The sequence below is a fragment of the Ambystoma mexicanum genome, chromosome 9 (genome assembly GCF_040938575.1).
Source record: "Ambystoma mexicanum isolate Mex_15411 chromosome 9, UKY_AmexF1_1, whole genome shotgun sequence".
Classification (NCBI taxonomy): domain Eukaryota; kingdom Metazoa; phylum Chordata; class Amphibia; order Caudata; family Ambystomatidae; genus Ambystoma; species Ambystoma mexicanum.
The window spans coordinates 1,466,779,428-1,466,801,264 of NC_090931.1; the positions used below are offsets into that span (position 1 = coordinate 1,466,779,428).

The following is a 21,837-nucleotide window of genomic DNA, read 5'->3' on the forward strand; positions in this document are numbered from 1 at the left end:
GTTTACATAGGGAGGCTTATTGTAACCAGAGTTCTGTTTCGGAGGCTGACCTCCACTACCCTGTGAGTTCTCTTGTGTATTACCCTTATTTTTCTTTTTGTGGCCCTTTTGAGAAGATTTATCAGATTCTCCACCCTCCTTATCTTTGGACTTTTTCCCTTCCTCCTGCTTAGCAGGATGAGTTTTGTCCTTATGGGACACTCGATGTGACACCCATAAATCTGCTGCAATGGCAAGTTTCTTTAGATCTATCTCCTTAGAATCCGCCAAATGCTGCTTAAGCTCCGGGGAAGAAGATGCAAAAATATGTTCCTGCATGACAAGACTTATCATGCCTTCAAAGGTAGAAACCTTATAACCTTCGACCCAGCCAGTCCAAGTTTTTTAAGGATTCCGTTACATAAGATACCCAAGTACCACCTTCTTTTTTTCTTATACTCTCGGAATCGTTTTAAATATTGGGCAGGAGTCTTTCCAAACTTTAAAATGAGAGTTTGCTTCAACATTTCAAAATCTGCTCGCTCAGCCTTTGACATTTCCATAATGGCACTGCAGCCAGAATGGGGCAGTCTGCTAAGTAACCAGGCAATGTTATCAGCATTGGCAACTTGTTGAACTTCACATGCATGCTCAAACATATTCAGCCAGTCCATAATGTCATTCCTTTCCTCATACACACTGAGCAGATCTTTTGGAAACCTTGGATGAGAGGAGGCCCCAGACCCATGTCCAGGACCCTTGGATCCATTTGCAACCTGAAGCTTGGCCAGTTCCAACTGGTGATCCCTGTCTTTCTGTTTTTCTGCCTGTTCGATTTTTAGTTTGGCCATGTTGAAATCAAGCTCCTTCTGCCTAAACAGCAGCTCTTGCTTCTTGAATTCAAGCATGGCCTCCCCATCGACACTGGCAGAGGAAACATTAGACATCTCATCCTCCCTGACCTCGTGGTCGCGGTGGACCAGTGCAGCGGCAGAACCGTCAGTTCTACTAGTGAGAGCAGCCCCACCTCCTTCTGCACTGTACTCGGAAGTTATAGCGTCAAGCTGAGCTTCTTGCCACGCCACGATTCTTTGGATCATATCCAATTTGGTGCCTTGAGAGGAGACACCTCTCTCTGCACACATCTTTTTCAATGTTTCGGATTTAGAAGCATTTAAAGTTAACAAGGTATTTGTTTCCATACTGTTAGATAGGACTATGGTCTTTTAAAAGTTATACTACGACAATTCACTTCGTGTCCTGGTAGGAATAACTTGAAATGCCTTTGCTCGTGCGCAACACTGGATACCTTCAGTCGTATCCCACCGCTGTACACCAATTTGTTAAGATGGATTTCTGAACTCTGTCCTGGAGGGGCAGAGGTTCAGAAGGCCAGCCTAGTTTCTTGGAACAGGGTAACCTCTGGACAAGCCAGACCAATCAAGGTAGCGATCACGGCGGTCAAGACTAGGTCTCAAGAGGGGTGAGGGTGACTGAAAGCCCGCAATGAGCACACAAAGCAAGGACGCTTACAAATTACTCCAAGCAGGTGATATATTAAAAATATAGACACATTTATTAAAAGGCCTTTGTAATATTGACCATAGTAAAGAATCACGATAAAACTCAAGTAAACCAACACATCACAATCAAATACAATATATATACAATTACTGAAGGGTCTAAAGAGTTAGAAGCCCGAAATATGCAGACCACCTTGATGGGGAGGAAAACAGGCAGTGCAAGTAATCGTTTAGACCCAGTTCGCCTTCGGAGGCCACCTAACTAGAAGGAAGTCCGAGCCATACGAAGAGTGCAGCCTTGTGCTCAAAAGTATCTGCACACGCTGGTGCCAATGGGCCAAGGGGATTCTCTTCAAGGAAGTCGGGCAGTTCAGAGTGGTGAACAAAGGAGGGCGAACAGATCTCCACTACTCAAGCGCGGCCTCCACTTGCAGGCAGAAGCAGAGTGCGAAAAAGGTGTGCTGTTTAACACAGCGAGGAAAAGCTACGGGCTACTGCAGGAGGGCGACCAGTTCCTAGTGTTGCTACTCACCGGTCCCCGATGCAGGCAGACCCAGGCTTCTCCGCGTCAGTTTCAGTGCTGGCAGGTTCAGATGCAAGCAGGGGACGTCTCGGCGTCGTGTAGATTCCGCAGCAGCAGAAGTTAGAGTTGAGGATGTCCCAAACGCAGTGAACCCGCACAGATTGTTACCACAGCAGGGCACCGGAGCGGCCGTGTGTATTTCAGCCCAAGGTACACTTCTCACTTCAGACCTCGGAATGCCAAGTGTACGAATCGTGTGAGAGTGCTAAGGACTCGGAATACAACACAACCTGACGGCGGTAATAGAGCAAGACTCCTGTGTAGGCTGGTCAGTCCACTGAATGGCCCAGAGACGCTTCCGAAGGCTTACGTGCAGGAGATGATGAAGATGCAGAGAATAGTTGTTCCCTCTATTCCAAAGGGTCGAAGTACCATTACAGGCCTTCTCGTTCGATCAGAGGCAGAATGGTTTCACAGAGCGACAGCAGTGCAGAGGAGCAGTCCTTTAGCGGGTCATCAGCGATTCCTCGGTTCAGCCTCGTAGTTGCAGGATACTTGGCCCCTGCATCCGTCGTTCGTGAGAACTCAGGAGATCGACCTGGTAGTGGTGTTTCCAGCCTCCTCTTATCCAGAGTTCCCTTCGCGCCAAAACGGAGAGGACCCAATGGGAGATCTGCTCACAAAACACTCACACCATACGGGGCCCTATCACGGACCACGGTGGTCCCAGGCATTCAAGACACACTAGATTCTCTGGCACCCAGGATGTGTATTGGGACCAGACATCCCAGCCACATCCTGGAGGCACACACAAGGCCTGTAGAAGCCTGCGAAAGCATCTGTTTTTCGCGGGAAAGTACATGCCCAAATAAGGAAGGCCCCGGGTCGGCTCGACCTGGGGAAGGTGAAGGAGGCAAGACGGTCATCAGGCAGGACAAAGAGCCTCGTGGTCTGCCCATTTTGGAACCCAGGCCACCATTTTGGGTTAAGCGCGAGAAACGCGTTTAAACAGCCAAAAGGAGCTCAAAACACAAAGAAATGATCGCTGCCACCAGTCCTGTCCGTGATTCACTTGCACCGTTCGTTAACAATAAAGAGAGTGTCTAGGGCCTGTAGAGTGACTAGAGACCCAAGAGAGCAGTAACTTAGGTTACAGTGCCCTCTTGTGCCATGTTGCGCAAAAGCTGCAACATGATAAAAGAACTACGGAAAACAACGTTTCCCGGTACTGACTATATTAAAGGCATGTCAGTTTCCCTGTAAGAATGGAGCGAAAGCCCAGAGGAGTGCGGCAGAAGGCTGCACTTCTCTGGCAAAGTCTAGATCATTGTGAAAAACAACAGCAAAACGTTTAGGGATTGCCACATGGAAGGAAAATTACCTACAATTAAGAAATCTTTCCTAACACACACTGATTAGGGGACTTCAAGGGCTGGAATCACGTCTCTGGAGAGCCAGGAGGAGGCCACCAAAGTGTAAGCTCAATTTGGAAGACTGTGCATGCACAATGGCTCGAGGTCCCAGGGTATTGGGGTATTGCAGCACCACAAGTTTGCAGCACGATGTGAGATGGCTCAACATGCAATTTTTCTTGAGTCCAGTTGATCTCACAAGGCTTTGGGCCGGGGGTCTTGGTTTTTGAGTCCCCAGGGGAAACAGCAGGCTCTGGATACACAGTAGGCTCTCTGGTCGCTGGAAATCATCTCACCCGCATTTTCTTCATCTTCCCTTTCGGATTTGGTTCAAGTGGTCCACTACCTCTTCAGCTTCCAGGATCGGACTTTTATGCAGGAACCCAGCCAATCAAAAAGACGTGCAACATTCAAACTTGGGGCGTTTCCAGTCCTTTCAGGACAGCCAGCCTCCCAGTTTAAAAAGGATTCTCGCAGGCAGGCTGGAAGACAAAGGGCCGCAGAGTCTTGGACTCTTCCCTCGCTTCCTGCCTTCACAGATACTCTAGAATCTGGGCGGACTTGACCGAGGTCTCTAGCCAAAGATAGAAATTGCACAGGTCTCTAGCCGAAGATAGAAATTGCACAAAGGAATTTCCTGCCCCGGAGGGTAGGGGAAAGACCAAGAAGAAAATGGCGAAATGGGCACCCATGGGTGCCTTTACTGCAGCTGTGAAAACAGCCAGCGGCAAAGGTGCCCCGAATTCGTAAAAAGGTTCACTGCCACTAGCCATTAAGGTAAGCTTGTCCCTGTAACAGAATTGTTACAGTGCTATTGAGAAAGGGGATGCATTGTATATCCCCAGCACTCCACATAAGGTGGGGTGTGCTGGTCTCATCAAAATAAAGTTTAGAGAGAATAAAATATCCGTTCTAGCCTTAGGAACTGTAGTTTTCACAAGGTTAGCCAGAGAAAGTAAAAGGGGAGCATAAAGGCAACCCTGTAACAATAAAAAGGTATATACCAAAAGTTGTCAAAGAGGATAAAAAAAGACACTATGGAGAGTCTTAAAAATGACCCCCATAAAAACAGTAAAAGGATCTGTGAGTGTGGAAAGAGGTTCCCACTCACTGAGGTCTAAGGAAAAATAATCCACCACTAAAGCAAAAAGCACTGGGGTTCTCACAAGTGAGGTAGATTTAGCCCTTAAGTTAAAATCTTACCTAACCGTGTGGATGGATGGCCGTGCCTATGGCAGATGTCAACCGAAGTGATGGATCTTACCTTTTTATCTCGCTGTGTGTTCATCCCGTCTGTGAAAAGAGAAGGGATCCTCATAGGCTCTCCTAGGCACTATGGACCAGCTATCCTTAGTCTTCTAAGCGCACTAGACCGGCTATTTTAGTACATCTTCTAGGCATGAACAGACAAGCCACAATAAGATCGTGGAATCAAAGTTGATCATGCACGACACTATGGCGAGTGTCGTGTATGTCCGTGACGTGATGCTACATCAGGATTCTCTAAACGCAATAGACTAGCTACCCTTATAGTTTTGCTATATAGCTTCTAAGTTCGACAATGGGCTATCTTCATGAATCTTCTAAGTGCATTATCAAGTATACTTGCATATATCTTAGTGTTACAAAGGCTAACCTATAGATCTACAGCAGAATCTATAAGTGCCCAGCCACTTCCGTCCTGGTTCACTGAGTGGGCTGGTGACACTCTTGCTACGCTCCTAGAGCAGCGTCCATCAGAACTGAGAGTGGGTGGGGCCTGCACACATGCCTTCCTCAGGGCCAGTACACATTCCCTTCTCACTTGCATGTATTTATTGCGTGTGTCGGCTTCGTCAGATAAAAGACAGACGCACTGTGTCATCTCAATTCCATTATGCGAGTGACTGCCTCTGCGAACCTGCTGGAAACAGGCGAGCGCGCCGTTCACTCACTTCCACTGACAGTGTACTGGCAGTTCTTGGGACTAACTATTTATCATGGCGCTGGTAGCTGCCAGAAGGAAGTGTGGGACGACACAACATGTGTGAGATATGGAGGTCACAGCCTAAGAAGGCATATTAATGACCTACCATTGAATATTTAATGTGCTTCTATGAGCCAGTTGGATAGCTCCTTCTCACAAAATAGTCTGTCATATGCATGTATTTTGTAACTTTGGGTAGGAAATGATTCAAGGGCCTTTGCTGCAAAGTCCGAGTGATGTGGTTGTCAAGTTTATTGTGAGTAGTGATAGTTTAGTGATCATTTAGTCTGCTGTTTCCGTTCTTAGAATGTTGTTTGGGTGTTGATTCTTTATCTGGGCCGAGCAGCCACATGCTTACTGACCTTACCTTTCGACAGACAAGTTTATGATCTACATCTGGCCTTGTGTTCCTTCTCCTCAGGCCTCCACCAGCCCCACGTTCCACATCGACTATGAGAATAACTGCTTCAGGAAGGATGGCCAAGTGTTCCGCTACGTGTCTGGCAGCATTCACTACTTCCGTATCCCACCAGAGTACTGGAAGGACCGGCTCCTGAAAATGTACATGGCAGGGCTGAACGCCATCCAAATGTAAGGGCATCTGTGTTTGTGTGCGTGTGTGTCGTGGGAGAACGGGATGGAGTAGAGGGGGTGGAAGGAGTTGATGCCAAGAGTGGTGAGTGACAACAAGGGCAGGAGAAAGGGCAAAAAGCCCAACACTGCATACACACAAAGAAGTAAAAATAATCTTATGTGGGCAATTGTGGTGGTGTGTATTGGACACTTTTACTCCATAAAAATTGGCAAAAACTCTTAAAAAAATAAAAATAGGGAGTAAAAATACTCCAACAAAAAATAGGAAAGAGACATGTAGAAATGTGCGTCCCTGCTTTCACCCTCACAGCTCCATGGATATGTTTGGACCAGTAGTGCACGTAGCACCACAAGGAGAATCTACTATTTTAACTGCCTGATTGAAAGAAGTAAATATGTATCTATTAATGTGCATGAATAACTATATGCAAAGAAATAAATATTAAAACATATTTCTGTTTTTCAGGTAAAAATGTTTACTCGCTTATAAAATACTGTCATTGGGAATTGGACTTACATTTTTGCTCCCTGAAAAATCATTTTACTCCCAACTTTAAAAAATAGGGAGTAAAATACTTACACCTCCGAATCTTATCTGGAGCACTGAATGCACACACCACCCTGGCGGTTTTATGGGCTATATTCTGCTTTCCTGGCTAAATGTCATCAAATGCTTTTGGCCAGTGTCTCATGAGCAAAACACACGATTCTAAGGTGTATGTATATATAGAAAAATAAATAAATAAATATTACACAGCCACGGTAGTGGCTGTGTAGTTATGGTTAGGTTGCTGTTTCCATAGGAAGAGCACTTTTTGGGTGGCCTATAACTCCGCTCCCCCTGGAAGAATCCTCACCAAACTTTGCAAAAAAAGTATATGGGCCACTCTGAATTTGTTTGCAAAGTTTGGTGATGTTTGGTCTGGGGGGGGAGGAGTTATAGGGAGGGTCCCAAAACGTCTTTTATTCCCCATAGACTGAATGGGGGAAAAACTTTGCGCACGGCTACAAGCCAAACCGCTGGACGGATTTTCACCAAATTTGCGGCAGGGGCTTGGTCCCTAAAGCGTGCTTTTGTAAATTTGGTGACAATCCGTGCAGTACTTTTCTTTAAAATAACCAAAAAGTAGGTCTTAAAAAAATTAGTGATATCTATGTCCGCTCCGCGGTCACACTTCCCTGTTCGCTCCGCGGACAAGATACCGATTGGCTAAGGGGCTGGCGTCATGACCGCGGACACGCGACGTCGCAGCCGATTGGCTGCAGTGAGCCGTGTTCTGCGTCAGATTGTTTGGATGCGCCCGACATCTTGGGTCCGCCGACAGCGCAGCGGCGACCAGCAAAATGCTATTTCGAAAACTGTTGTGCTGTGTCAGAGTGCTTGGGGAGGTTCAGACAGTAAGAGATGGGTGAAAAACTGTCTTTGTTCAGGCAGTAGGTGTTAATGATGTATTCCCTATGCCCGCCTTGTTCGGGATGTTTGTAAGTACAGAAAATGAGGGGTCTCATAAGGGTAGTATTTCAGTCCGTGCTGTGCGCAGGCAACTTGAAACTGTTCTAAGGACACGCGTGGTGTTAGCGAACATTGAAATTGAGTACATGCCGTAATTAAAAAAAATAAATTATATGGGTGTGCTATTGATTTGTACGCCGCCAAGGGTGTGACATGCTGCGGTGGTTGTGGCCAGGGCCTAGAGTCTTGGATGCATGGCCGTAGGCCATAGGCCGAAGGCCATACTTCCAAGACTCTAGGCCCTGGCCACAACCACCGCAGCATGTCACAGCTATGGATACACCTGTAGTATTGCTTATCGATCAGATGGTTGTGGGGAGTGTGTAGAGTCTTGGGTGCATGGCCAATGGCCATGCACCCAAGAACAAAGTTATAAGCACTGGAGTTATAAGCCACTGCACACCCATACATTACAATATCTATGGAATACAACTAGGAGTCTAGCCTCTGGCCACAACCACTGCAGCATACCACACCTATAGATACACCTGTAGTATTGAACCTCATTCAGGTGGCTGTGGGGAGGGCCTGCAGTCATGCAAAGGCCATGCACCCAAGACTGAAGTCATAAGCAGTGAGGTTATAAGTGAACATGGGTGTGCTGTGGTGCGGTGGTTGTGTGCACGACCTAGCGTCTTAGGTGCATGGCTGCAGACCATGCACCCAAGAGTACACTTATAAGTAGTGAAATTGCAAGCACCATGGTTTTGATATGCTGCGATGGTTGTGGGTAGGACCTATAGTCTTGGTTGCTTGGCCGTAGGGTGTAGGTGGTAAGTTATACATCCAAGACGCTAGGCCCAGCCTACAGCCACTGCACCATATTACTGCCATAGATTAGACGTGTAGATTTGAATATGTATGACATGACTGTAATTATACTTACTGTTTACTTTGTTGAGAATCCATATATTTCTTACATGACTTTAGTACTTGGCGGAAATATCCTCTTTTAATTTCTGTGAGAAAAGAAAAAAGCATGTTAGTGTTTGTATTTTATGAAGACTTATTACATTGTATAATTGTTCAGATTTTTTTTTTTGATCCTCATATTTGGTTTACAAACCAGTGTACTGTGCATTTTGCTCAGTCTCTGTGTTTGTTTTTCAAATTCTTGGGTCTGGGGTAAAAAAAACCTTTATTTGCTATGCTACAAACTATTTCTTTGTTTTTTTTTAGTGTTTCCTTGTTCTTTCTGATCAATGTTATGTCTGTTGACTTGTTGCAGATTTTTAACAACAGTTAGATCTTACTGTGCATTTGTGTCAGGCTTTCTCAAATCTGATGTTGTCCCCGGAAGCTGCTGAACCCCCGCAGTCCCCTTTGGATGCTAACCTCTTAACTGGTATCAAACAGTTCAGTTGAGAGCACCCCCAAGGGAAAGGGGGAAAATGGGACAAAATAATAAACTTCAGGTTTTGCTCAGCTTCTTTATCTGCCAACCTGATTATCCTCTGAATAACGTAGAGGACGTGTATGAATTCTACTGAAGAAAACATAAAAATAGAGTCTTAGATGCTCTTACTGATTTCTTCAATTCGGTTTTGCAAAAAACTGCTAATCTCTCTCAGTTTAATGAGTTTGTCTTCAAGCAGTTCAACTGTCTTTTACCCAAACAACCCGCTGGAAATATTATACATGTAGTTTGTATTGGTGTCTAGCTTCAACACAAATTCCAAGAATGACACTCTAACTATTCAATTTAAAATTGTTTGTTTTCTGAATGTGTAAAAGTGTTCATTAATTGGATCTTTTGCTTGCAAAGAAGATCGCTCGTAAAGAAGCGTGCCTTTTACCAGAATATGCGCATGCGTGAAGATATTGTTTACTCCTTCTAAAATGGAAGCGCACATGAACTAGGAATTGAGTTCAAAAATGAAACTGGCTTGGGCGCATGCGTAAAGGAATAGTCTTCCACTCTTCTTAATATGAATTGCTCAAACATGAAAGGAGAAATTCCTCAGTTCCGGAGACTAATCCTTGAAGAGGCAGCCCAGTGAAGATCACGCGCCAGGTTCGAATGTTAGTAAATTAAATATAACGCCTCGGAGTCGCGTGGCTACCACACTGTCACTTGCGCAGACAGTGTAAGATTTCTAACGCTAGTCCGACGCTAAGAAAAGCACTGTTACCGACAAAAGGTACAGTACTCAATAAACTTTAATACGGCCGAAAAAACACACGACGCTAAATGAATAACAGACCTCCACACTCCAACTTGCCAGGTGCAAAAAAAAAATGTGACGCAGTTCAATTAATTTAAATACAGTTCTAGAAGTTGTCAAGCTGATTGGCCCGAGAGGACCGCGTACCTGTAGTCTTGGTGGTTGGTCTCGCAGAGGTCGCCAGTCTGGAGTCCAGGAACTGATGAGATAGCGGCACGAGGAATCAGCCTCTCCACCACCCAAATGAGGAACTGGGTGAAGGATGGACCAACCCCCAATGTCACAAAGGCACTCTCCCAGGTAAGCGTGACAAGAGGATGTAGGCTCAGATGGAGGGAACCATAGTCCAGGTAGAGCTTGTTGTCCGAATCTTCCAAGAACCTCAGTGCAGCGACAGTTGATAGATAGACCAGTGTAGCAGAAAGGTATTCGTAGTAGGCAAAGGAGCTTGGCTGGTGCAGATAGTTCCAATGGTACACAGGATGAGATTCGGAGTCAGGCAAGACAGGAAAGAGTGAGGACAGTTGGAACTAGTTGTCTGGCCAATTAGAGAACTGTAGGAACGTGCCCAAGATGGAACAGGGGGAATGCAGGCTAGTGTGGGATAAGTCCCCTCTACACAATGATGACTCAGGACAGAACTCCGGAATGGGCTGAGGGAAGACTGACCCAGGGCAAAACCTAGGTAGTAGCTGGAGGCTGGCTGGCCCAGGGCCGAACCCAGGTGAGGATTGAAGGCAGGCAGGCCCAGGACAGGACCCGGATAAGAACTGGAGTCAGACTGGCCCAGGGCAGGCCACAGGTAAGGACTGGAGGCAGGCAGGCCCAGGACAGGCCACAGGTAAGGCTGGAGGCAGGCAGGCCCAGGACAGGCCACAGGTAAGGCTGGAGGCAGGCAGGCCCAGGACAGGCCACAGGTAAGGCTGGAGGCAAGCAGGTAGGCCCAGGACAGGCCACAGGTAAGGCTGGAGGCAGGTAGGCCCAGGACAGGCCACAGGTAAGGCTGGAGGCAGGTAGGCCCAGGACAGGCCACAGGTAAGGCTGGAGGCAGGTAGGCCCCGGACAGGCCACAGGTAAGGCTGGAGGCAGGTAGGCCCAGGACAGGCCACAGGTAAGGCTGGAGGCAGGTAGGCCCAGGACAGGCCACAGGTAAGGCTGGGCAGGAACAACGAGGAAAGCGAAGCAAACCGCGTTGAGACGCGGGCAGCTTTGACTAGCGGCCTCTTTTATGGGCCGCCGGCGCCCGAGAGGCCTGGAACGCAAACCGTTCCGTTTCCGGGCGCCGGCGAACCCAGAACGAGGCTTGGAAGGCAAGCCCCCACGGCGCATGCGCGGAACCGAGAGAGAGGACCTCCGCGCATGCGCCGAAGGCCGCCGGCCCTGTAATCCGTTGCTCCCCTCCCGGCGAGTCCCCAGACGCGAACGCGCGGGTAGACTCGCCAGGAGGAAATGGGAGCGGCAGTCCCCAGTCTCCCGCGTGACATGACACTATGCCCCCTCCCAGGAAGACCCGGGGCCCCAGGCTTCCAGGGAAACCGTACGTAGAACTCACGTATCAGCCGGGGAGCATGCACGTGCTGGCGCGGTTCCCAGGTACGATCACAGGCCGGGTACCCCTTCCAGTCAACCAAATAGTGGAGCACCCCTCTACGGTACCGGGCATCACAGATCTCGTGTACCTCAAACTCAGGGCCCCCCTGTACCAAAACAGAGGCCGGACGAGGAGAGGTGCGGCCATAATCATCGACCACATAGGGTTTTAACAGGGACACGTGAAAAACGGGATGTACACGCCAGGAAGAGGGTAGGTGAAGACGGAAGGCTACAGAGGACAACCGTTTGGTGATAACAAAGGGTCCCAAATATCGAGGGGCCAGTTTGACGGGCAGATTGCGGAGAGGCAGGTTCTTTGAGGACAACCACACCTTGTCGCCCTCCTGGAAATTAGGTTCTGCACTCCTCTTCCTGTCTGCCTGTCTCTTCATCCGATCCTTGGCTTCACTTAAGATCTTGTGTGCAAGTTCTTGCTGTTCCCGGATGTGTAAGACCAGACCATCAGCAGAGGGAACAGTACTAGACGGAACTGGTTGAAAAGGCATTAACCGAGGATGTAGACCAGTGGAACAGAAGAATGGGCTGACTCCAATGGAGGCATGAACAGTGTTGTTGTAGGATACTTCGGCCAGATCTAGCCCACCTTTCCAATTAGACTGTGTGGCATTGGCAAAACAGCGGAGGTACCCCTCCAAAGTCTGATTGGTCCTTTCGGTTAGCCCATTTGTCTGTGGGTGATAGCCTGAGCTTAGAGCTCTATGTATTCCCAGATGACCACACACCTGTCTCCAAAATGATGAAAGGAACTGGGTACCTCTATCCGATATGATTTTCTCCGGTAGGCCGTGCAACCGGTAGATGTCGTGCAGAAACGCTGAAGCCATTTGAGTAGCTGTAGGGATTTTCCGGAATGGGATGAAATGGGCCAGTTTGGTGAAGCTGTCCACAACCACCATTATACAGGTGTACCCTTCAGATGGAGGCAAATCCACAATGAAATCGGTGGCGATGGTATGCCATGGATAGGGAGCCACTTCGGTGGGCATTAACAAACCCAATGGTCGTCTTCTGGGAACCTTGCACTGGGCACATATTGGACAGCTGTCAATGTACTTCTGGACCTCGGTCGCCCAACCAGGCCACCAGAACTGTCGGGATATCAACTCTCGAGTGGCTCTGACCCCGCGATGTCCTCCTATGGGTGAATCATGGAATCCGTGTAGAATGCCCCTTCTAATGGCTCCTCTGGGTATGTAGAGTCTTCTTTGAAAAAACAACAGTCCGTCTCGTTCTGATACTAGTTGCCGACTAAGAAGGGACGTTCTTTCTGGATCCGACCGAGTGGCTTCCGCGATGGACTTAAGGTGAGAGGACAAGGCCAGCAGAAAATGGCGAGGAGAAATCAGTGGCTGTTCTGGACAGGGCGTCCCATCTACGTTTTCCAGGGACCTGGAAAGCGCATCCGCTTTCGTATTGGAGGTTCCCGGGATATAAGTAACATGGAACTCAAACGGAGAGAAGAAGAAGGCCCACCGGGCTTGACGAGGAGTCCGACATTGCAGAGAGCGAAGATATTGCAGATTGCGATGGTCTGTCCGCACCTCCACAGAAAAGCGTGCTCCGAGGAGAAAATGTCTCCATTCCTCGAATGCGGTCTTGATGGCTAACAGTTCCCTTTCAATCACCGCGTAGTTTCGTTCGCTGGGACTCAACTTGCGAGAATAATAGGCTACTGGATGTTCTACCAACGTGATAGGATCTTTCTGAAGAAGGACTGCCCCTACAGCAAAGCTGGAAGCATCGGCCTCCACTATGTAAGGCAACTCTTCCTGGGGATGGCGCAGGATCGGGGCAGCCATAAAGGCCGACTTCAATACGTCGAAAGCCCGGGAAGCCACGAGATCCCATTCGAACGTGATCTTGCTGCTGGTTAGCCTGGTGAGGGGCGCCGAGATCTGTGAGAACTGTGGGATAAAGCGCCTGTAAAAGTTTGCGAATCCCAGGAAGCGTTGGAGAGCCTTGATATCGTGTGGATGTCTCCATTCTTGTATGGCTCGCACCTTCTTGGGATCCATCCCAATGCCTTCTTGATTGATAACAAATCCCAAGAATTCAATGCTGGGTTGGTGAAAGCTACATTTCTCCGCTTTGGCGAACAGGTTATTGACGGACAGCCGATGAAGGACCTCACGAACATGTTCCACATGCTCGTCTAAGGATTTAGAGAATATCAATATGTCGTCCAGATAAACCCAAACGGATAACCCTAACAGGTCACCAAAGATGTAGTCCATGAATCGTTGAAAAACAGCGGGAGCATTACATAGGCCGAAAGGCATAACCCTGTATTCAAAATGCCCAAAAGATGTCTTGAAAGCTGTCTTCCACTCGTCCCCACTCCTGATGCGCACCAAATGATAAGCTCCGCGGAGGTCCAATTTGGAGAAGATTCGCGCAGTATGCAGGGTTTCAAGGATGCTGCGAATTAAGGGTAAAGGATACCGGTCCTTGGCTGTTATGTCATTCAACTGCCGGTAGTCGACACAGGGTCTCAATGTACCTTCTTTTTTCTTTACAAAAAACAGGGGGAATCCTGCAGGCGATTTCGATGGCACAATGTACCCCTTTTCTAGACTCTCCGACAAATACTCCTGAAGAACTAGCTTCTCGTCACGTGTCAAAGCATATAGTTTCCCATGGGGAATAACGTGGTCCGGTAGCAGGTCAATGGAGCAATCAAAAGAACGGTGTGGAGGAAGGGGTATGTTGCCAGGTTCAGAAAACACATGTTTGAATTCGGAATATTCCTGTGGGACCAGAGACGTGGAACATAGATGAACCCCATTGCTGTCCGTTATTAGAGAAGTCGAGACGGTCCTGGTGGGAACGGGTAGCTTGCATTCTTGAGCACACCGTTCGGATGAAAAGGTCAAGGTCTGGGTTCTCCAGTCTATCAAAGGATTGTGGTGTTGCAACCAAGGTAATCCCAAAACCATCTTGTAGTTCGGTGACTTGATAACATCAAAGGCTAGTTCCTCGTAATGATCAGCAATCAGAAGGGCCAGTCCAACTGTGAACTGACTAACGGGTCCAGAAGACAAGGGAGTACCATCAATAAGCTCCACCGACAGAGGCGTGTGTCTGGAAACGAGTGGTATCTTATGTCTGGTGACGAACGTTTCGTCGATGTAATTGCCGGAAGCCCCACAGTCCAGTAGACCGGATACTTCCAGGTTCTTGTCTGGTAGTTTAATTCGGACCTTCAGGGTCTGTAGTACCGCTGGTTGCATGGGCAGACGTATAGAACAAATAACAGAAGGGTCTGAGGAAGGAATGGGACCTGTCGTTGCCCTTCCTGTATACGACAGGTCTCCTAGTTTCCCGACTTCTTCTTCTGCGGACGCAAAGGACACGTACCCAAATAATGTCCAGCTGCTCCACAGTAAAGACACAAACGCAAAGACCTCCTTCGTTTCTTCTCTTCTTCCGTCAAAGGTCCCCTCATGGCTCCTACTTGCATGGGCTCAGGTCCGGACTCGGTCGACCCAAACGAACCAGCAGGTGTGTTGGTTGTCCGGGGACCGCTTCTGTCAAGCCGACGTCTCTCAGCCTTTCGTTCGGCTAGCCTTTGGTCAATACGGAGTACTTGATCGATCAAGAGTTGAAGGCTCTCTGGTTCAGGGATGTGAAGTAACTCATCCTTGTACTCCTCTCTCAGGCCTCGACGAAACAGTGTCTTCTGTGTAATTTCGGGCCACTGGGAGTCAGTAGCCAAAAGTCGGAAACGGCTGATGTAGGTGATGACGTCATTGCTTCCCTGTTTGTAGTCCATCAATTGATTCTGTGCAACGGAGGCCAGGTTCGGCGTCTGAAATACCTCAAGAAAGGCCTTTTCAAAGGCAGCAAAGTCATTCAAAATAGGACTGTTCGTAACCACAAACGGAGTTGCCCAAGCTAATGCGTTCCCAGTTAGGTTCCCCAAGATGTAACCAATCTTGGCCCTATCAGTGTTGAAGTAGGTAGACCTGAAGAGAAAGTGTATTCTGCAGTGGTTACAAAACTCCGCCACCCGTCTAGGGTCTCCGTCGAATTTGATGGGTGTTGTATGAGCCAATGATCCCTCTCCTTGAGAGGTACTAGGTGCTCCTTGCGTTATCATTTGTCGTAATGTTTGATTCTCCTGACGCAGGGCGGTCATCTCGGCCCTGAGCGCTAGCAACTCGTTCCTCATGTCCTGCGATTCATCCATCTCTGAATCAGGAGGAAGGCGTCTCAATCTGTCAAGCTGATTGGCCCGAGAGGACCGCGTACCTGTAGTCTTGGTGGTTGGTCTCGCAGAGGTCGCCAGTCTGGAGTCCAGGAACTGATGAGATAGCGGCACGAGGAATCAGCCTCTCCACCACCCAAATGAGGAACTGGGTGAAGGATGGACCAACCCCCAATGTCACAAAGGCACTCTCCCAGGTAAGCGTGACAAGAGGATGTAGGCTCAGATGGAGGGAACCATAGTCCAGGTAGAGCTTGTTGTCCGAATCTTCCAAGAACCTCAGTGCAGCGACAGTTGATAGATAGACCAGTGTAGCAGAAAGGTATTCGTAGTAGGCAAAGGAGCTTGGCTGGTGCAGATAGTTCCAATGGTACACAGGATGAGATTCGGAGTCAGGCAAGACAGGAAAGAGTGAGGACAGTTGGAACTAGTTGTCTGGCCAATTAGAGAACTGTAGGAACGTGCCCAAGATGGAACAGGGGGAATGCAGGCTAGTGTGGGATAAGTCCCCTCTACACAATGATGACTCAGGACAGAACTCCGGAATGGGCTGAGGGAAGACTGACCCAGGGCAAAACCTAGGTAGTAGCTGGAGGCTGGCTGGCCCAGGGCCGAACCCAGGTGAGGATTGAAGGCAGGCAGGCCCAGGACAGGACCCGGATAAGAACTGGAGTCAGACTGGCCCAGGGCAGGCCACAGGTAAGGACTGGAGGCAGGCAGGCCCAGGACAGGCCACAGGTAAGGCTGGAGGCAGGCAGGCCCAGGACAGGCCACAGGTAAGGCTGGAGGCAGGCAGGCCCAGGACAGGCCACAGGTAAGGCTGGAGGCAAGCAGGTAGGCCCAGGACAGGCCACAGGTAAGGCTGGAGGCAGGTAGGCCCAGGACAGGCCACAGGTAAGGCTGGAGGCAGGTAGGCCCAGGACAGGCCACAGGTAAGGCTGGAGGCAGGTAGGCCCCGGACAGGCCACAGGTAAGGCTGGAGGCAGGTAGGCCCAGGACAGGCCACAGGTAAGGCTGGAGGCAGGTAGGCCCAGGACAGGCCACAGGTAAGGCTGGGCAGGAACAACGAGGAAAGCGAAGCAAACCGCGTTGAGACGCGGGCAGCTTTGACTAGCGGCCTCTTTTATGGGCCGCCGGCGCCCGAGAGGCCTGGAACGCAAACCGTTCCGTTTCCGGGCGCCGGCGAACCCAGAACGAGGCTTGGAAGGCAAGCCCCCACGGCGCATGCGCGGAACCGAGAGAGAGGACCTCCGCGCATGCGCCGAAGGCCGCCGGCCCTGTAATCCGTTGCTCCCCTCCCGGCGAGTCCCCAGACGCGAACGCGCGGGTAGACTCGCCAGGAGGAAATGGGAGCGGCAGTCCCCAGTCTCCCGCGTGACATGACAGAAGTTCAAAAATAAATTCTTGAAAGAACAAAAAGAACTACTATATAACTACTAAGAAAAACAGGAACAAGTTAATTAATAGTTTTGATATTTAACTCCTGATTGATAATCATAAAATTCCATAAAAGATAATGAAATCACTTAGCTTGCTTCTTTCTTTCACCGGAACGTTTTCTAAGTTTCTTTTTTAAATCTCCAACACTTTCCTGGTCCAAATAACTAATATTAGGCACAAGGGCCTAACTAAAGTTTTCTAAAACTTAAGAGCTTCAAACATAAGACCTTCCAGCTGGGCTTCTGACAATGAAAGGCGGTTTAGAATGTTCCAACAATGCCTTTCTTTTACTTCTGGCCAATCACTGATCCTTTTGGAATTCTCCATTTTGACTTGGGAAGCTCTCCACACTCTGCACAGAAAGTTAAGGCCCAAACCATACTTTATGTTAATCATATCCTCATTCCACCTCATTCATCCAAATCCCACGAAACCTGACAATTTGTTGTTACGGATCTGTGGTATTCATTTATCTGTGTGGTTGTTATACACTCTTGGGCAGTTAGATACCTGTTGGCGTATTCTAACTGTTTATAGTCTTTTACTTGATTTTTTGGTAATGTTGAAGTACACATTAGTTATAAAGTTTTGGCTTTAAGAAGATTAAATACACATTTGTAAGATTAGCTGGCAATCTCTGCTGTAGAGTAATGGTGCTATCATTTCATTCGAACCATCCACATTTCTTTTTAATGTATGCAGTGTAGTGACCTGCATTGGTTGTAGCTCCTGCATGGTAGATTATACCTATTGTTGTAAAGGTTTTCTTTCCAAGTGAAACTTGACCGTGTGTGAATCCAGTCAGCTTGCAGTTGTTTTTGGTACCATCTGCATTATAACGTAGAAGCATAAGTATTATGTAGTTACTATGTGTTTGTATCAGTAAGGTGGAGCGATTTTCGGAATTGCACATAGTACATAATCTGCCATGGTTTGCATTCTGTACAAGTTGCTGAAATGGGATGGATTCACAATTAGGTATGGATACATACACAAATCGCTCATTTGGGATTTGTTCCTGTATCACATTGTTACAGAGAGTGCATGTATGTTTCCACATGTATGAAATCTGGAAGATTTATAGGTATGTTTTTTTTCTAGTACTTGTAGTAAGTACATTAGAAATTCTTGTGGATCTTCTTGTGGGTTTATAGTGAATCTCACCATTCTAGTGCAGTAGGCCAATTCTTGTCTTATTCCTGTACATGTTTTCAGGATTGTTTGTTGCATTTCTATGAAGGACTAAAATTTGCAAACACAATTGGTCTGTACTGTGTAAGTAAATATTGTTAAGAATTGGTGGCAATTGAAATAGAATATTCATTGCTACATTTGCATAGCAACTTACACCAGTTTCATTTGAAAATTTGAATGGACCAGCTAGTTCTGTCTCTTAAGTGCTTTTTTCAGAGTTTCTGTTCCTTCTTTGAAGAAGTACCTGATTTACTTTCCCTAATAAGTTCTTCTTTTGTTTTCTTTGAAGGATTTACGGTCAGATTCGGTTGCATTTCTGTTTGATTTAGTTTTCTTTTAGCACGTTTTACTTTTTCTGGAACAGGATATTGTTTCAGACGGGGGGTGTACAGTGAACGCAGTCTATTTTATGCTAGAATGCAAGGAATATCAGCGTTCAGTTTATTTGCATCAAAGTTGATTAGAAATAGACCGTCAATTGTACATAAGCGTGATAGTGCTACGTAGCTCATGCCTTCTTTAAAGACTGTGTTTCCTATATCTATTAATGCTTTGTCTAGGGTAAGACCTTGGGATTTATGAATGGTGACTGCATATGCAAGAGTTAGAGAAAATTGTTCTCTACGTACATACTTGTCTTTGAAGAGAAGGAATCGAGCATTTGAGCGCCCCATCCTTTTCACTTCTGAAAGTTTGTCAAAGAGAATATTGACAAACTGAATGTTGTTGTCACATGGGTATGTTTGAAAGCCAACAACTGTACCCAGTGCCCCATTAACTAGCCCTTGCTCCACGTCAAGGTTACGTTTAAGCATTACTCTACAATTTAAGGATAATTTTAATATTTTTTCCAACCCAGCTGGGTTGGAGATTGAATTTTATAAGGTATTTAGTCTTTTTGTGGCTTGCTCATACATGGGTAGTGTCATACCAAGTGCGTCTAGTTTGTCTGTGGCGCAAATTTCCATTATTGGTTGCATTTCTTTTTTTAACATTGTTTCATTGAATTTGAAACAGCTTGCAAGAGTTGGCATTAAGCCCATACAATTGACATTTTTGTGCGCTAATTTTTCCATAACATCAGTAGCACATGCGTTATCGCCATAAAGTGCATAAATGTGCCAGTTTTTCAATATTGCTTGTGCTTCTTGAGATAGTACACCAACTCTAATACTTTTAAAAATGTTGGCATAAGTGAGATCTGCAGATTGCTGCATGTTTTCTGTTAATTCTCTGTATTGGAAATGTTGCCAAAGGTTGACATTTCCTATGCTGCCAACAGTTTTACGGCAGAGTTTGTGTCCTAAGGTTTTAAAAATAGGTTCACCTTTCAGTGGTGCCATTTGTAGAAGATCTCCGAAAATGATAATGTGTTTCCCTGCAAAGAGTTCTCCGTAGTTTGTTTTAAGTACTTCGTGCAATCTGCGATGAATCAAAGCCAAAATTAGGTTGGAGACCATGCTCACTTCATCTATTAGCTGCATTTTCATTTGTTTTAGTACTCTGCGTAGTTCCATTGCAGCTTCTGCAGAAAGTTTGTAATAGTCTAATTTGTTTTGGTGTTCTACTGGAAGGAGTAGTAATCAGTGTAAAGTGACACTGCCTATGTTGTAGGCAGCTAAACCTGTGGGGGCAGTTACAACAGCTGAGTGTTTGTTGTTTGTCAATTGTTGAAGGAACTTGCTGATGATTTTGATTAAGAATGTTTTTCCTGACCCAGCTTCACCACTGACGTACAGCAGTGTTGGTTTGTAATTTTGGCAGGTACATTCTTTATTTTCGTGTTGTACACTATGTGCAATTTGTTTTGTTATGTCTTCAAAAATGGTGCGCTGATCTTTAAGTTTTGCTTGTTGTACAGTTAAGTCTTCTATATCTTCTTGCTAGTGACACATGGTGTTTTCCACTTCTGTCATAGCTAATTCTGTCTCATTTGCTATTAGTGGCTGTCCTAGTGGTTCTTGGCTTCCTGTTGCAGAAGGTTGAGTACTGTCGGAAGTGTCCTTATCTAGTTGGGCCTGAAGTAGTTCTTCCGTTTGCTGTTGATTGTGCAACATTGTTTTGTACTGCGTAAAGTTAACATCGGTGATAGCGATTTCATTTGCTTTGAAAGCATCTTCATAGCAGTCATAGTTATCTAGTATCTCTTCCTCTTTTCTCCATGGTATAAAAAGTTGTAGCAGAGACATGTAATAGTTCTTTCTGTTGAGGAGTTTTTAATGACAATTTGACATGATTAATTAAGCTTCGTTTGGTAAGTTTCACTAAGCTGCCTTCACAATCTGTCACTCTATATCTACCTTTGCTTTCACCGGGTTTTATATTATTTTTGTATGCAAAGTTTTGAGCTATGTGGTATAAACACATGCTTTCCAAAGTGCTACTCCTGTTCGGATAGTATGTGTCCAGTAAATTCATTTTTTAAAATGTCTTGGCTGTTGGGATCATTTCTGGCAATTGTTTCGATGTCCTCATATGATTTCAGAGCTATTTTTCTAGATTTAGCATGACCAAGACTTAGCCATACTATGTTGTCTGATTTTCCATACAAAGCAGTACCGGTTAAAACATCAGCCGCTTCATAGGCACCACATTCCCTATGAGAGAGCATTTTTATGCCTAGGCTGTACAATTTCTGAGATAGTGTTTTGTCTGTCTGATGATAGGTCATCCCAGAGGTCTTGAAACTCTTGTTTTTTCTGCTTTTGTTAAGTAGGCTGTAACATATCGTGCAACAGCAGTGGAATTGTCTGCAATGTACTGCACATCTATGTTTGCATTCCATAAGAGGGCAATGATTGCATTGTAATCATTGATATATTTTGATTCTTCTGTTCTTTTTATGTAATACGTGTTCTTAGGTGATTTACCTTTAACACTAAGTTGAACTGAAGACATGAAGTTGTTCACTTCACCTGTTTCTGTAACTGGTCTAGGGAAACCAAAGCGGCATTTGGTGTAGAATTTCCCTTTGCTTTTGTATTTGCAACGACAATATTTGCCACATTTGTGTCTTTGAAATTGTAAAATCTGCCCATGCAGGTCACTATATGTCCGTTGTGAAGGGATTTCACAAGTGACATATATTTGGTTGAACTGCAAAACAGTGGCATCACTGTCGTGACCAAATTTAGGTGCACCTTTTGATCCATAAAAGCATGTGAATATGTGGTGCTCCTCTCGCTTGGTATTCTTTTCTCCAAAAGAAGTGTTGCACTTCTCCGAGGGGAGGAACAGTTTTATTGCAAATAAAGTGTAGCATTGCAATGAAACAATGATGGAAATATCTTGACACATTAACTGGATCTAGAGAGCAAAGTTCTCCAGGTGTTAATATATCTATGTTGGTTTTGTTGTTGTTTGATATGCGTAGGAACTCATGTAAATCTTCCCATGCATATTCTGCACATCTTAGTGTAACAAACCAAGTTGGTGGTGTAGGTGCCTTTCCCCGTCTTACTACGTGTGTGAGAAAAAATAAAATAGTGCCTCTTTCCCCGACAAGGGGCGTTTCCTGCTGAGACCCGACTGCAAGAGTTCAAAGGATGGTTTATTTCTCCAGCTAGGAAATAACCCAAAAAAAATACTCTACCACCTTTACATCAGTGCCAACTTTATTCTAGTTAAAGTACTCTAACAAAAAATACTAAATGGACCCGATTGGCCAGACGGTGTGGTGCTGTAGGTGTGGGTAGCATTTCCTCCTC

At 46.5% G+C, this 21,837-nt stretch overlaps 1 protein-coding gene across 1 annotated transcript in view; it reads left to right on the top strand.

Annotated features, from left to right (window-relative positions):
- Positions 1–21,837, top strand: part of LOC138489231 (beta-galactosidase-like) — a 797,092-nt gene that overhangs the window by 42,163 nt on the left and 733,092 nt on the right. The window contains exon 3 of the mRNA XM_069616908.1: positions 5,825–5,994. Within this exon, the coding sequence (XP_069473009.1) occupies positions 5,825–5,994 (170 nt within the window). The remainder of the gene's footprint in view (positions 1–5,824; positions 5,995–21,837) is intronic.